This window comes from Oncorhynchus kisutch, linkage group LG2 (assembly GCF_002021735.2).
Source record: "Oncorhynchus kisutch isolate 150728-3 linkage group LG2, Okis_V2, whole genome shotgun sequence".
In the NCBI taxonomy this organism is placed as follows: domain Eukaryota; kingdom Metazoa; phylum Chordata; class Actinopteri; order Salmoniformes; family Salmonidae; genus Oncorhynchus; species Oncorhynchus kisutch.
The window spans coordinates 13,249,435-13,265,831 of record NC_034175.2 but is presented as its reverse complement, the minus strand read 5'-3'; the positions used below and the strand labels follow the sequence as shown (position 1 = coordinate 13,265,831).

General features: G+C 42.2%; 2 protein-coding genes across 6 annotated transcripts in view; one reads left to right on the top strand and one right to left on the bottom strand.

Moving 5' to 3' along the window:
- Window positions 1-203: 203 nt before the first annotated feature.
- Window positions 204-3,153, top strand: LOC109907515 (uncharacterized). 2 transcript variants are annotated; one of them, XM_020505513.2, is made up of 4 exons: window positions 204-393; window positions 855-1,124; window positions 1,681-1,830; window positions 2,095-3,153. In XM_020505513.2, the coding sequence occupies exons 1-4, from the start codon at window positions 357-359 to the stop codon at window positions 2,292-2,294; spliced, it is 657 nt and encodes a 218-aa protein (XP_020361102.1). In that variant the 5' UTR covers window positions 204-356; the 3' UTR covers window positions 2,295-3,153. The 2 variants fall into 2 exon arrangements, with proteins under 2 accessions (XP_020361102.1, XP_020361112.1); XM_020505523.2 differs by having other exon boundaries at window positions 227-393; window positions 912-1,124.
- A 301-nt stretch (window positions 3,154-3,454) lies between these two features.
- The window catches only part of LOC109901065 (protein spire homolog 1), a 63,799-nt gene continuing 50,856 nt past the window's right edge, over window positions 3,455-16,397 (bottom strand). For all 4 annotated transcript variants that reach the window (XM_031787959.1, XM_031787956.1, XM_031787958.1 and 1 more), the window contains 4 exons: window positions 7,456-7,593; window positions 7,143-7,241; window positions 6,627-7,018; window positions 3,455-6,426 (listed from right to left, as the gene is read on the bottom strand). In XM_031787959.1, coding sequence (XP_031643819.1) covers window positions 6,165-6,426; window positions 6,627-7,018; window positions 7,143-7,241; window positions 7,456-7,593 — 891 coding nt within the window. In that variant the 3' untranslated portion in view covers window positions 3,455-6,164. The remainder of the gene's footprint in view (window positions 6,427-6,626; window positions 7,019-7,142; window positions 7,242-7,455; window positions 7,594-16,397) is intronic.

Sequence of the window (16,397 nt, the reverse complement as noted above, 5' to 3'; positions counted from 1 at the left end):
GGATACTCCAGCTATCCTATAAGATTCGAATCATTCAAATGCATTTATAACGCTAACAATACTTTATATAATGGCCAGTTTGCTGCAATTCTTGTAATGTGTTATTCTGTTCTTCTTGACAACACAAGCGCAGTTGGTGAATTTATTATGAGGGTTGAAGCGAATGGAAACTCCCAAAACAGTCTGCGCATGCCCCCACCATTAGGGACTTTTATTTATTTAAAGTTTTGCTACCGCAGCCTATAAAAATGACCGACAACCGATTGCAGCCCATTTCTCATTCTCAGTCGAAATGATACACACAAAGTTATGCACTGTTGTAATGTAGCCTATATCGTTCTGTCAAATTAACAATTATGTTCCTATGTAACGAAAAACGCGAGATTTTACCTGGTAAGAAATCACTTTCTTCAAATTTTTCGTGGATTGACAGCTAACAATTTTAGTTCTGTGTTAACCGAGATTACAATGGGTCTGATCTAAACAAAAAGTGATAGGCCTATGATATGTATGGAAGCAATTGATGAAAAACAAGAAAACTCTGTATTTAGGCCTACACTATAAACTATACAGTTAGGTGTTAATTAATGTTAAGATCTAAAATGGAATGGAATGTAGGGCAGGCAGGCACGAAATGATGTTATGTTTACAGTCAGAAAGTGGTTTAGATGGGGAATAACCCGTGAGAATAACAGGGTCTGTGTGAAAGTGATATTTTTGCATTAGCCTACACTAAACTTCTTTCATCTTTCCATCATATTTTATTTTGCATGAATTAAGCAAATGCAATATTATTATCATGTTATAACAACACTGAAATATTTCTGTTATTTTTTAATGCTCTCTCATCCAAGAAAGGAGCTTGCAACTTCATTTACACGCTCTTAGCAAATCTATGTCATGCTGTGCAGTGGAAAGGCTGTGCGTGTACTTGTTGAGCTCCAGGACCATCACAGAGTATGAGAGCCAGGTGATCTGGTCCCAGAGAACAGACATGGAGAAGGCTGCCAAACTGCTCCAGGTGGTGCTGAAGAAGGGTCGCAACGCCTGTCTTCTCTTTTTCGACTCACTAGAAAAGTGTTGCCAGTGCCCACCACAGTTGGAAAGAGTCACCGGCCTCCCAGGTAAGTCTCTTCAAAAGTGTAAATTTTTTCATTTGATTAATTGCAAGTAAATGACTTTGGCCTACATGTCTATAGTTTTCATGTCGTTTTCATCAACATTTAAATATGGTTATGATTAGTCTAGGCTTACGGTGATTTTGTGATTCTAAAGTAAATAAAGGTTAAATCAAATGAAAAATGAAAATAATGTTATGTGACATTTAGAGAGGTAGGCTAAGTTGGCCTATATTGCAGCACGTTTTCTTTGTAGTATGTTATATGGTAAGCCATATTCTACCCCACTTTAACTTTTGGAAGCACTGGAAACCCAGCACCATTTGGTGTCCGATGCAGGTGAGGCCCAAGAATGTTCCATTCCTCGTGTAAAATCCTTTTTTTTAAGATAAAGTGTAGGCTTAAATCTAAATGGTTTCTCCACGTGTCCAAAACTAAAGCTCATAGAGGTTTTTACAGTATGTCATCATCATGACGCAACGGGAATCACCGGGATACTGTTGTCAACAACAATTTCCCATTTTTCAACCTCTTCCCTTTTTTCTCACACCCCAAACAACAGAGAGGAGGAGGACCAACACTGCCCCAACTTACGTCATCAACATCAGCCATTCCAATTTGAGTAACTGCATCATTGGAGATGGCAACTTTCAAGGTGTGACAACGTGTATACAACAACCTCAAAGCATGGGTTCAGAGGATGCTAGGCATGGTAAGTTACAGTCAAATTCTCATCACTTCATATATTTAAAATAGTGTGATACAAGATTCAAGCACATTCACAGATGCAAGCGCATATGTACATATTTTTATTATAATAATTCACTTCTCTTTTTGACCTGCACCATTGGCGCTCGGACCTTATTAAGCATTTAAATTTACCCTTCACTTTACCTTTCTTTACTGAGTTTAAAGAAGCCATTAGATTCATAACTTTCATGTACTGTACTGCATTCCATTGATAACTCTATTGCAGAGACAATGGGAGGCAACGTCACCAGTGATCACCAGAGAGCAGTACAGGCCTGTCCAGATCCAGAGCTCCAGAGGAGTGTCCAGGTCTATGGGTCCCAACTACAGTATGTCATCATCGGGGACAACAACAACCTGCAGGCTGAAGACACACCGGAAGAGGAAGACGGTGAAGAAGAAGAACTCATTAATAAAAGTAACTGATTGGATTTGTGTAGTGCTTTTCCAGATGCTCAATGTGGTTTACATTGTATTGGGGAAACTCCCCTCATACACCACCAACTAGTTTCCATTTAAGTCATTTAGCAGACTCTTTTATCCAGAGTGACTTACAGGAGCAATTAGTGTTAGGTGCCTTTCGGTTACTGGCCCAGCACTCTTAACTGCTAGGCTACCTGCCTCTGGAGCCAAATGTTACATGTTCAAATCAGGTGATAGAAAGTTGTTTTTGAGATTTTTGTTTTAAGCCTATCCCACACCGTAACCCTTACCTTAACCATTCAGAGTTAATGCCTAACCTTAAGATCTCGGAGTTAAAGCCTAAATGAACTTTAACCTTAAAAATGTGGAGTTAATGTCTAAACTTTAATGTCTAAACTAGTTGTTGTGTGGCACTGCATCAGTATCCTACAGAGCCATACATATATGGCTCTTCTATCCTAGATGCCATCTCCTGCTGTTGTGCCCTTGAGCAAGCGACTGCACCACGGGCGACCGTGGCTCTCAATCCCCATAAGTGATATGGGGACAAAATGTATGGCCATTGGTTAAATTGTAATGTTCCTTGCTGTGTCAATGAACTTGATTTCTGGGGAATGTATATGTATTGTAAATTGCTGTGTATTGTTTGGATAGTATAACTTAACCCTACATAATCAAAGAATGAACCATATTTTTGGTCCGTGGACTTATGGAGTAAGTATTGAATCATACAGTACATACATTACGTTCTGTGAACCCAATGTATAATGACCGCACTGACCACTGCTATTGATAAAGTGCATTTAGTGTATTTTAAATATTTAATGCTGTAACAAATAAAAAGGTGCTGTTTTACTTTGAATGTATTCGTAATTTCTTAACCATGTGTATGTGACAAATAAAATTTGATTTGATTTTGATTTGAATGCATGTGTTAGGGCATACTGAATTATCTTTACTGAAAATGATACTGTACATATTCACTGTTCTACTAAGTTATCAATTTTTTTTGAAAAGGTTATTTCTTTAGAAAAAAAAAGTTTATATAAGGTACAGAAATTGTTATTGTTTTATCTGTCAATGAACAATATTTTTTGCTTCTCAATATAATTTTTTGCTTGAAAAGCTGCCATGTCACCTAATGAAATATCCATACAACATTATAAAGGTATTGCATTACATTTTTATTATTCTTTTGTCATAATTTCTTGAGCTCTCTGGGAGGGAGTTACATCTGGAAGGTTTGAACAGTTTAAAGATACAAGCTACACAGTAGTACATGCATGTTGCTGTCACATATGGGTAGATCACCTCTACTTACTGTAGTCCATATTCTGTCCTGCAATGACTTGTTTTGTGAGAAACAATCTCTAAGCTAGTTAATAGTAGCCTGGATCCTACCTGAATAGTTCTGTTTCACCTTACCAAACAGAGCAATTTAGTTTGGATCTAGGCTAAGTTAATAGCCCCAAGTCTAAATGATTTTAGTCGTGATGTAAGTTGTCAAGGAAACACAGACCTGCTCTATGGACGGACATTACTATAAATAATATTTACATACAGTATGCTGAGTCACTGTGGATTCAATCTGTCACAACAATAATATGTTAATGATGAGAGAAGAAGGCAGAAATATAAGGAACAAGACTTGATTTGTAATAGACATTTTAATATACATACATCCTGATTCCTGGCTCCCGAAATGTGCTTCTGCTTCGGGTTTAGATACAAACTGTATGGTTAAGACACACCACAGTCACACACAACTGATATACAAATTCATGAAGGCATCATTTTGAGGCTTTGAGTTGAACATGAGAGTAGCGTGTAATACCATACTTTGCTGCCTATACAATAAAACAGGGGGTGGTTTTAAGCATGTTAAATCATACCATAACTATTGTAAAGCAAAGAAAGACAATTTGAGATCATTTCATGTATTGTTGTACTGTTATTGAATATGGGTGTTTATCTGCACAATATGAAATATTCCATTCAAAACCAAAGAAAAAGCCATGTCAAACTTACATCAATAAGTAAAATCAACATAACAGTGGGTATAGATTTCTTTCACAAAATATGAATATATTTCTGGGGGCGCATGCTTGTTACTGTAACAGACTAGATGATTTTTGGGGGCACAGGCTATATAAAATATTAACAAAAAGTGATTCCTACTGTTTGTGTCTGATTTTGTTATGATTATCTAGCACAATTACTGTACCTGCTCAATGATATCACACGTGTTCAACTACCAGTGACAAATACTGTGTTAATATTGTTCCTTCATCATGTCATAGTGTTAGTATCATAGAAATAGAATGAATAGAACAGGGTTGGAAGCTCTAACCCTGGAAATTTGACAGGTAAACTCATCTGTACACTCACAATGGCTCCATGGTATTGCAATGCAATAATTTCCATGGTTATATGGAATGCTCTATCAACTGATGCTGGATTGCCATGGTAATGAAGACTGTTCATTCAAATGATGCTAACTGATGTGGCTCATGCAATGCAACATATTTAGTAATGTCAGTTGAGTTGAATCAACAAAACATCACAGCACAGAATGAAGGGTACACATCCTGTTTTTACTTCCTGGCATGGGTCTAAATTGAAGATGACAAAGGTTAAGACAACGGGATTCTAATATCCCATAATAATATGCAACAATGGTAGTTGGCAACATACTAACCATTCTATTTCTATGGTTAGTATATTCAGTAGTCTGACGTCTTTTGCAGAAGCATGCTCTAATCGGGGGCTGCGATGGCTATCTATAGCAAGGTCAATGAATATTTACACCAGAGAAAAATACTTATTTGGGTTTTATATTATGGATTAGACAGAAGGGAATCATTTTGGCACTAAAGCTGACATCTGACAGTCCTGTAGACCCTACGCCTAAGGAGAGACAGGTGAGAGGTTTGGGCTACCTTCATGGGTATGATCCAACTTTGAGCAAAGTGACACGCTGTTTGTTTACCTGTTATTCTTTATGGTAAAAATGATGCTTCATCAAGACCGCTCAGAACCCAGAGAACATCAATGAGCATAACTCATTATTGTACCGTCAGCTAAAAATAACCTGAACATGTCAAGAAGAGTAAAAAGGGGAGACAACTTTTCATCACAAACCACCTGACTCTAAGCCGAACCATATGTACACATGTATACCATACCATAGAAAATGCTAACTTGTAAAAAAAAACATCTACAGTTCCATATATTTTTAAGTCATCGTCCAATCGTTTGTTGCTTTTGTCTCATATTGTCTCCACTTAAAGTGTTCACAGCTCTCAGTGTGGGACTTGTGTTGTTAGCATCACACCTACTCTCTTACGGTAGAATACTACAGCCTGAGGAACTCAAACATGGAGCGTTATTTTGCCTTGTGCTCATTGGTTTTTCTGTGGGCGAGTAGCTCCTACCACAGTATAGGGGGTGACTGAGGCCATACCGCTTTGAATCTTTACACTACCTCATACTTTACATTTGATCATTCAGTGTCCTTAACCACCTCTCTATGGCAGAACATTACGGGAACATTTACATTACTGAACAAAATATTGTAGAAAAATGGACTAGTATCCTTTTGTCTGAAAGTACTGGTACTGTATGTGACGATCAGAGGACATGGCAACAAGCACTGACTACACAGTCCACACATCTCCAAGGAAAAGTAAAGGTCCACCGCCCGCTCTGACAGCATCGACAGACAGACTAAACTAGACACGTCTACTGGTATAGGCCGGATCGCAGCACAGTCATCCAGATCAAAACCCAGTCACTCAGAGTTCTGTATTGTGCCATAAGTTCTGGGATCAGCTAGAAGACAGTGGAGAAGGTAGACAAGGACGAGGGGAGAGTCTAGACCTCGTTGATTGTTCTTTCCGAGGGTCGGTAATCAGCTCCCTTGGGAGACGACATGTAGAAGGACTGGGTCTTGCGTTTTAAGCGCGCCCGCTTGGTGGCCAGGGAGAGGCTGTGCTTGCTGGAGGAGATGATGTCGTGGATAAACTTCTTGCAGTCCACGCACACTTCCATGGTGCTCCAGTCCTCCGTCAGCTCCGCTGGGAGCTCCACCTCATCCCGGGACTGGGACTTCTCCAGACTACTGTGTTTAGACAACCTGAGAGAGGGAGGGAGGAGAGGTTAATACTAAGTTGTGTAACAGAGGAGGTTCCGTCCCTGTCCCTCACTGGGCTCAGTCGGCTACAGTTGCTCTTAAAATAGAACATAACTTCAATTGAGAATAAGTCTTGTAAATCTAAGACAGGGGCACATTTAAAAAAGAGTTATGATCTTGAGAAGAGGTAGAGTGGTGTCTACTTGGACATGGTCTTCTGAAGGCTGAGGCGGTGGTGGCTGGCAGAGGTTTTCTCAGGCTTGAGGGCTGCTGCTGCTCTGCTTGGTCCTGCTGCTGCTCCTGCTCTGCTTGGTCCTGCTGCTGCTCCTGCTCTGCTTGGTCCTGCTGCTGCTCCTGCTCTGCTTGGTCCTGCTGCTGCTCCTGCTCTGCTTGGTCCTACTGCTGCTGCTGAGGCTGCTGCTTTAACGGTTGCTTTTACTTTTCCTGCTGAAATTGCTGCTGCTGTTGGGGTGGCTGATGGACCAGCTATACTGGCAGCTTTCCCCAGGGCTGCTACCCGGTCCCTGGGTAGAGTGGTGGTAGAGCCCAGGGAATATATGGGCAGGTTGGCATAGGGCTTGGAGGGCAGCCTCATCTGACAGAGAGACAGACATAGAGCAGAGTATGAACACACTCATAAAGACACTGGAGGTACAGTATAGGACTGTCAATATTATGGGCTGACTTTCTATCAGTGTGGGAGAATAGATATCACATACTTTTTGACAGCACTGTGAACACACAGGCCTTTTGCAGAACTGGCAGGTGTAGGACCAGGTGAACAAGGAAAACCTTTTGGATCGGCAACAGAAGCAAAGCTGTAACAAATAATTAATTCAGATAAGGTTTAAGTTTAAAAGTTTAAGACAAAAGCAATCAAATCATTCAAAAAACAGTGTGTGATCAAATCCAGTGAGCACAAATATTTTGAAAGGAACGTGTAAGATGATTTTCCCCAACAATAGGTACTGTGATGTTTAGACTGAGAGACTTGTACTTCAGCTGGGTGTAAATGACCAGCGGTAAACGGACCTTTCCCTTCTTCATAGCGTTGTACACGTCCTTGTACTGTTGGAACTTCTCCAGGTCTGCTTTGACCAGCACCTGTCTGATGTGCATCACCTCTTCCACCGTCAGGGACAAGCACTCTACTGGGAAACAGAACTCCTCCTGAAAACACACACACACACACACACATGGGTTACTATGACAACCACACTAACTGCCCTTGTTACCATTCAGTCCACATACACCAGCACCTCTCGGTGCACTCTGTCCGAGTTCAGACTAGTTTGGGCAAAAAAAGTGTCTTGGCAAGACGAGGGGACATACAAAGCACAAAGGGCAAGGTACGAGTAAACAACTTGAGTGATGACAAATAATGTCAATATTCCTGAAAATTCCAGAAATCAAATCAAATTAATCAAATCCAAAACCAGCAGTAAAAAATAAAATATCATTATATACAGGGGGTGCCAGTACAGAGTCAATGTGCGGGGGCACCGGTTAGTAAGGTGGTATGTACATGTAGGTAGAGTTAATTAAAGTGACTATGAATAGATGACAACAGAGAGTGGCAGTGGTGTGGAGGGGGGGGGGGCAATGCGAATAGTCTGGGTAGCCATTTTACTAGATATTCAGGAGTCTTATGGCTTGATGGTAGAAGCTGTTTAGAAGCCTCTTGGACCCGCTCCGGTACCGCTTGCCGTGTGGTAGCAGAGGGAACAGTCTATGACTAGGGTGGCTGGAGTCTTGGACAATTCTTAAGACCTTCCTCTGACACCGCCTGGTATAGAGGTCCTGGATGGCAGGAAGCTTGGCCCCAGTGATGTACTGGGCCGTTCGCACTACCCTCTGGCATGGGTCCTCAGATCCTCAAATGGTTCTACAGCTGCAACATTGAGAGCATCCTGACTGGTTGCATCACTGCCTGGTATGGCTGAGCAGTTGCCATACCAGGCAGTGATGCAACCAGTTTGGATGATCTCGATGGTGCAGCTGTAGAACCATTTGAGGATCTGAGGATCCATGCCAAATCTTTTCAGTCTCCTGAGGGGGAATAGGTTTTATTGTGCCCGCTTCACGACTGTCATGGTGTGCTTGGACCATGTTAGTTTGTTGGTGATGTGGACACCAAGGAACTTGAAGCTCTCAACCTGCTCCACTGCAGCCCTGTTGATGAGAATGGGGGTGTGCTTGGTCCTCTTTTTCCTGTAGTCCACATTGAGGGAGAGGTTGTTGTCCTGGCAACACACGGCCAGGTCTCTGACCTCCTCCCTATAGGCTGTCTCGTCGTTGTCGGTGATCAGGCCTACCACTGTTGTGTCATCAGCAAATTTAATGATGGTGTTGGAGTCGTGCCTGGCCGTGCTGTCATGAGTGAACAGGGAGTACAGGAGGGGGCTGTGCACGCACCCCTGAGGGGCCCCTGTGTTGAGGATCAGCGTGGTGAATGTGTTGTTACCTACCCTTACCACCTGGGTGCGGCCAGTCAGGAAGTCCAGGATCCAGTTGCAGAGGGAGGTGTTTAGTCCCTGGGTCCTTAGAATATTGATGAGCTTTGAGGGCACTATGGTGTTGAACGCTGAGCTGTAGTAAATGAATAGCATTCTCACATAGGTGTTCCTTTTGTCCAGGTGGGAAAGGGCAGTGTGGAGTGCAATAGAGACTGCATCATCTGCGGATCTGTTGGGGTGGTATGCAAATTGGAGTGGGTCTAGGGTTTCTGGGATGATGATGTTGATGTGAACCATGACCAGCCTTTCAAAGCACTTCATGGCTACAGACGTGAGTGCTACGTGTTGGCAGATTACCTTAGTGTTTTTGGGCACAGGCACTATGGTGGTCTGCTTAAAACATGTTGGTATTACAGACTCGGACAGGGAGAGGTTGAAAATGTCAGTGAAGACACTTGCTAGTTGCTCGGTGCATGCTCGCAGTCCACGTCCTGGTAATCCGTCAGGCCTTGTGAATGTTAAATCACACCGACTTCTGGTGCTCTCATGCATATTTCAGTATTATTTGCCTCAAAGCAAGCATAGAAGAAGTTTAGCTCGTCCGGTAGACTTGTGTCGCCGGGCAGCTCTCGGCTGTGATTCCCTTTGTAGTCTGTAATGGTTTGCAGGCCCTGCCACATCCGACGAGCAACATAGCCGGTGTAGTACAACTCGATCTTAGTCCTGTATTGACACTTTGCCTGTTTGATGGTTCGTCAGAGGGCATAGCGGGATTTCTTATAAAACTTTCCGGTTTAAAGTCCCGCTCCATGAAAGCGGCAGCTCTAGCCTTTAGCTCAGTGCGGATGCTGGCTGTAATCCATGGCTTCTGGTTGGGGTATGTACGTACGATCACTGTGGAGAAGACCTCATCGATGCACTTGACAGATGTGGTGTACTCCTCAATGCCATTGGAGGAATCCTGGGAACCTATTCCAGTCTGTGCTAGCAAAACAGTCCTGTAGCTTAGCATCTGCTTCATCTGACCACTTTTTTATTGATCTAGTCACAGGTGCTTCCTGCTTTAATTTTTGGTTGTAAGCAGGAATCAGAAGGATGGAATTATGGTCAGATTTGCCAAATGGAGGGGGAAGGAGAGCTTTGTTTGCATCTCTGTGTGTGGAGTAAAGGTGGTCCAGAGTTATTTTCCCTCTGGTTGCACATTTAACATGCTGAAAGAAATTTGGTAAAACTGATTTAAGTTTCCCTACATTAAAGGCCCTGGCTACTAGGAGCGCCGCCTCTGGGTGAGCGTTTTCTTGTTTGCTTATGGTGGAATACAGCTCATTCAATGCTATCATAGTTCCAGCCTGTAAAACAGCTACAAAGAATATAGATGAAAATATAGATGAAATGTATTGTTCAGAATATATCTAATTCTTTCTAAGTGTACAGTGTTTGCCAATTCGCTGAGCCATAATTTGGTAGAGGGAGCTTCCCTCCTTTTCCAAAACAACAAGATTCATGTTTTTTTCCGAAATGAGACTGTAAGAGATTAGTTGCTTTTGGGGGGTTGGTTAATCCGTTTAGGGAATCAGACACTCCCAGGATTATCAGAAGCGGGTCTGGGTCTATTGAAGTCTCCAGAACTTCAGAGAGGATCCTAAAAACTCCACACCAATAACCATGCAAGCTAGAGCATAGGGCAAAGCAGTGGAGTAGTGTACCCTGCGCAGCCTGACATTTGTCACACATAGGGGATGTATCAGGGAATATCCTATGCAGTTTAGTTTTGGAATAGTGTAATACCTTGAATTGTATGAGACGATGTCTGGAGTTAATGGAGCATGTGTGGATATACTCCAAGCTATCTTCCCAGTCTGCCAAAGAAATGCCAGTGCCTACATCTTCCTCCCACTTTGCGTTAATGACATATGTAGAAGGTGTGCTAACAGATTGAAAAGGGTCATATAGACGAGATATCAGTTTGTCTGAGGTGGGGCATATTTTTATGCATCCGTCAAACATGGAAGGTTTAGCATTCCCAAATGTTGGGAGGTGTTTTCTAACATAGTCTCTAATTTGCAGGTATCTGAAAAAGTTACTTCTGGGAAAATTATAAGTTTCCCTCAGCAACTCAAAGGAAGCAAAGGTGCCTTCTATGTATAAATCCCCTACTGTACTTATCCCTAACTCTCCCCATCACTCAAAGGTGTTATCAAGGTTAGAGGGGGCAAAGGAGGGATTCCTGGCAACAGGGAACATGAATGACATTGGTCTAAGCTCAAAGTGGACTTTGAATTTGAATTTGCTTCCAGATTCGGACTGTGCTATGTATAATAGGATTGTTACGATAAAGTGACATCTCCAGATTGACAGGTGACAAAATCACAGCCCCAATAGAGAAGGGGTGACACTCCTCACGCTCCATACTAAGCCAGCTGGATGACGGAGGTGCGTCATCCAGCAGAAACGTAACAATGCGGAGGTTACTGGCCCAATAGTAAAATATAACATTTGGGAGAGACAATCCTCCTTCCATCTTGGATTTACAGAGGTGTTTTTTTACCTATCCTGTGTGTTTTATAATCCCAGATGAATGGATAATTGAGTCCAGTTGTTTATGAGTGGATTTAAGTATGAATACTGGGATGTTGTGGTATAGGTAGAGCAGTTATGGGAGGAAGACCATTTTAATGGCATTAATTATTTTGAGCAGAGAAATTGGGAGAGTTCTCCAAAATGGTATGTTTGCCTTGAGTTTTTGCATCAGAGAGGGGTAATTCTCTTTAAATAGTGAGGAGTATTGTTTGGTAACTACAATTCCTAGGTAAGTTATCTTCAGAAAAATGTACCTAACTGGAAGATGTTCTAGCCAAGAGGTGTTTTGCAACCGTATGGGCATTCATTCGCTCTTGTTCCAATTTATTCTGTATCCCGAGAAGGTACCAAACAAATTAATCACATCAAGAATAGTTGGAATACTATCTTGGGTTTCTGTTACATAGAGGAGAATGTCATCTGCATATAGGGAAATCTTATTTAGAGTATCTTTAGTATTATTGCCGTGTATTGCTGCATGAGATCTAATCGCCCGAGCGAGAGGTTCAATAATTAGGGCGAAGAGCATAGGCGACAGAGCACAATCCTGCTTTGTCCCTCTGTAAAGGTTAAATCGGGGCGACATTGATTGGTTAGTGAGTATTCTGGCACAGGGGTTCCTATATAAAAGCTGGATCCCAATTTATGAACCCATCTCCAATATTACATTTCTGTAGGACCTTGAATAGATGGGACCACTCAACTTGGTCAAAGGCCTTTTCAGCGTCAAGAGATATAACGGCAAGGTCCACGTTAGGTAACCTCATAATGTTGAAGAGGCGCCTGAGATTGAAGAATGAGTTTTGTTAGGGATAAAGCCGGTCTGGTCCGAATGGACCAATTTGCCAATTAAAGTGCTAAGCCTGTTAGCCAGAGTTTTTGCTAAAATCTTTTGGTCTGTATTAAGGAGAGATATTGGTCTGTATGACCCTACCTCTTCTGGATCTTTACCCTTCTTATGTATAACTGTAATGAACGCTTCGTCCAAAGTAGAAGGGAGAGCTCCATCCTCATTGGCCTGAACCAACAGTTTGTGCAGGTAGGGAGAGAGCATGTTGCTGAATGTTTTATAGAATTCACCAGAGTATCCATCTGGGCCTGGGGTCTTGCCACTCTTTAGAGATATAATTGTTTCTCGAATTTCTTCAAGAGATATTTCCATATTCTGGAAGTTAGAATCTTCCTGGTTCAGGGCAGGAAGATTACAGTCCTCCAAAAAGTTTTGCATAATTAAGGGTTTAGGATCCTCTTTAGATGTATATAGAGTCTCATAAAACTGACAGAATCTGTCATTGATGTCTTTGGGGGAAGAGAGTAAATTCCCGAGATGCAGATGTAACTTTGTGAATCATTCGGTCATTCACATTTTTTCGAAGTTGTCTGGCGAGTGATTTGTGTGGTTTGTCACCAAACTCAAAATATTTTTTGCTTGGCATATAGAAAAGATTTAGCAATTTTAGCTGAGAGAATCTTATTATATACAACTTTTAAAGAGGTAATCTTTTAATGTTTCTCCATAGATGGATGGCTAGCATTCTCCCTATCCAGTAGGTGAATTTGTCCCTCCAGTTCTACCAATTTTCCTCTGTTTTGCCTACTCCTGGCAGTCTGGTTCTGTGAGGAGCTGAGGATTCAACCTCACAATAAACATTGTGAACATAAGAGTAAAATGAGTATTCCCTACCCGTAGGGTTCGAGATCCTCCATATATCAAATAAGTTAGAATTTTTTATGTAGAATTCGCTTGAATAAATATGAAAAACTCTACCTCAGGCGAGCAATAGCTTGAGACTTCCTTAGATATCGTGCACCAGCTGTTGTTTACAAAAATACATAGACCGCCGGCCCTTGTCTTACCAGATGCTGCTGTTCTAGCCTGCCGGTATATAGTATAACCAGCCAGATGTATGTTGATATTGTCGTTGTTCAGCCACGACTCCGTGAAGCATAAGATGTTACAGTTTTTAATGTCCTGTTGGTACTTTAATCTTCCCAATAACTCGTCCATTTTATTGTCCAAAGATTGCATGTTTGCTTGCGGAATTGAGGGGAGTGGGGGTTTATTTAATTGTCTCCACGATTTCTCAGAAGGTAGCCCGCCCTCCGGCCTCTCTTTCTCCGCCTCCTCTTCACGCAGATCACTGGGGTCAGGGCCTGTCCTGAGGGAGCCATATATCCTCCGCCTCGGGCTCGTCAGAGTTGTGAAAGAAGAAAAATTATTCTGCTAGTCCATGGTGAGTAATCGCAGTCCTGATGTCTAGAAGTTATTTTCTGTCATAAGAGATGGTAGCGGCAACATTATGTACAAAAAGAGTCAAAAAATAAGTTACAAACAACGCAGATAAACAAACCAAAAAATACAATCAGTTGGGGGCACGTAAAACGTCTGCCTTCTGCTCCGGCGACATCTTTTTTAAATGTATTTTTTATTTTAGCCCCTTTTCTCCCCAATTTCGTGGTATCCAATTGTTAGTAATTACTATCTTGTCTCATCTCTACAACCCCCGCTCGTGAGAGACGAAGGTCGAAAGCCATGCGTTCTCCGAAACACAACCCAACCAAGCCGCACTGCTTCTTAACACAGCGAGCCTCCAACCCGGAAGCCAGCCGCACCAATGTGTCGGAGGAGACACTGTGCACCTGGCTACCTTGGTTGGCGTGCACTGCGCCCGGCCCGCCACAGGAGTCGCTGGTGCGCGATGGGACAGGGATATCCCTACCGGCCAAACCCTCCGTAACCTGGGCGACGCTAGGCCAATTGTGCGTCGCCCCACGGACCTCCTAGTCGCGGCCGGCTGCGACAGAGCCTGGGCGCAAACCCAGAGTCTCTGGTGGCACAGCTAGCGCTGCAATGCCGTGCCCTAGACCAAAGCGCCATCTTAAATCCTCTACTTAGTTCTGATTCACTTAAAGGTCTTGACAACCTAAAAATAGACAAGGCCCCTCTGCTCTGTAGCTGGGGTTGCGGTTGGTTTTCTGCTTCTTTCTGCCTGTTTCTGACTTCAATAAATAAGCCTGCGGTGAGACCACGGAGATGCTATAGTTGAAGTCGGAAGTTTACATACACTTAGGTTGGAGTCATTAAAACTCGTTTTACAACCACTCCACACATCTCATTAAATAAATAAATATAGTTTTGGCAAGTCGGTTAGGACATCTACTTCATACATGACAAAAAGTAATTTTTTCAACAATTGTTTACAGACAGATTATTTCACTGAAATTCACTGTATCACAATTCCAGTGGATCAGACGTTTACGTACACTAAATTGAAAGAAAATGATGTCATGGCTTTAGAAGCTTCTGATAGGCTAATTGACATAATTTGAGTCAATTGGAGGTGTACCTGTGGATGTATTTCAAGGCCTACCTTCAAACTCAGTACCTCTTTGCTTGACATCATGGGAAAATCAAAAGAAATCAGCCAAGTCCTCAGAAAAAAATTGTAGACCTCCACACTTCTGATTCATCCTTGGGAACAAAAGCAAAGGACCATGTGAAGATGCTGGTGGAAACAGGTACAAAATTATCTATATCTACAGTAAAACGAATCCTATATCGACATGACCTGAAAGGCCGCTCAGCAAGGAAGAAGCAACTGCTCAAAAAACGCAATAAAAAAGCCAGACTACGGTTTGCAACTGCACATTGGGACAAAGATCATACTTTTTGGAGAAATGTCCTCTGGTCTGAAGAAACTAAAATAGAACTGTTTGGCCATAATGACCATCGTTATGTTTGGAGGAAAAAGGGGGAGGCGTGCAAGCCGAAGAACATCATCCCAACCGTGAAGCGCGGGGGAGGCAGCATCATGTTGCTGGGGTGCTTTGCTGCAGGAGAGACTGGTGCACTTCACAAAATAGATGGCATCATGAGGTAGGGAAATTATGTGGATATATTGAAGCAACATCTCAAGACATCAGTCAGGAAGTTCAAGCTTGGTCGCAAATGGGTCTTCCAAATGGACAATGACCCCAATGACTTCCAAAGTTGTGGAAAATGGCTTAAGGACAACAAAGTCAAGGTATTGGAGTGGCCATCACAAAGCCCTGACCTCAATCCTATAGAAAATCTGTGGGCAGAACTGAAAAAGTGTGTGCGAGCAAGGAGGCCCACAAACCTGACTCAGTTACACCAGCTCTGTCAGGAGGAATGGGCCAAAATTCACCCAACTTTTTGTGGGAAGCTTGTGGAAGGCTACCCGAAATGTTTGACCCAAGTTAACAATTTAAAGGCAATGCTCCAAAAAACGAATTGAGTGTATGCAAACTTCTGACCCACTGGGAATGTGATGAAAGAAATAAAAAATAAAAATAAAAATAAATAAATCATTCTCTCTACTATTATTCTGACATTTCACATTCATAAAATAAAGTGGTGATCCTAACTGACCTAAGACAGGGAAACTTTACTTGGATTAAAAGTCAGGAATTGTGAAAACTGAGTTTAAATGTATTTGGCTAAGGTGTATGCAAACTTCCGACTTCAACTGTATATTCAACAGTACCCCAGGTCTATTGCTGCTGCTGCAATTACTGGTCATCCTGGTGTTGTTCCAATAATGTTCCTCAATATGTTCCTCAATAATGTGTCTCTAAAAATTGTACCCATCTAATGTTTCTCATTCCCAGAAGAACTATTAATATACTGTGATTCTAATGCTGCTGCGGCTCCTGCTGCTGATCTTATGACACACAGAGATATAGTGGGCTGCATTGTCTCTGGCCCAGAGACAGGCAGGGAGGGGGAGAGCCTAGGGAGTATCAACAATAACAAAAAACAGGGAGTTTATACTTGCTACTGAACAACAGTAGGTTATATACAGTGTACACAACATGAAGGACTTAATTTATCTAGATCATTGTTTTAATTGGCAGTGGCTCGCTAGGCTACATGATGCTTGCAAGCACAACAACTATAACTATGGTTAAATGGAG

Coding starts and splice junctions, on each gene's coding strand:
- LOC109907515 (XM_020505513.2), top strand. CDS start 357: ATGTTCCTATGTAACGAAAAACGCGAGATTTTACCTG. Junction 394..854: donor AAAACGCGAGATTTTACCTG/GTAAGAAATCAC, acceptor CTCTCATCCAAG/AAAGGAGCTTGCAACTTCAT. Junction 1,125..1,680: donor AAGAGTCACCGGCCTCCCAG/GTAAGTCTCTTC, acceptor CCCAAACAACAG/AGAGGAGGAGGACCAACACT.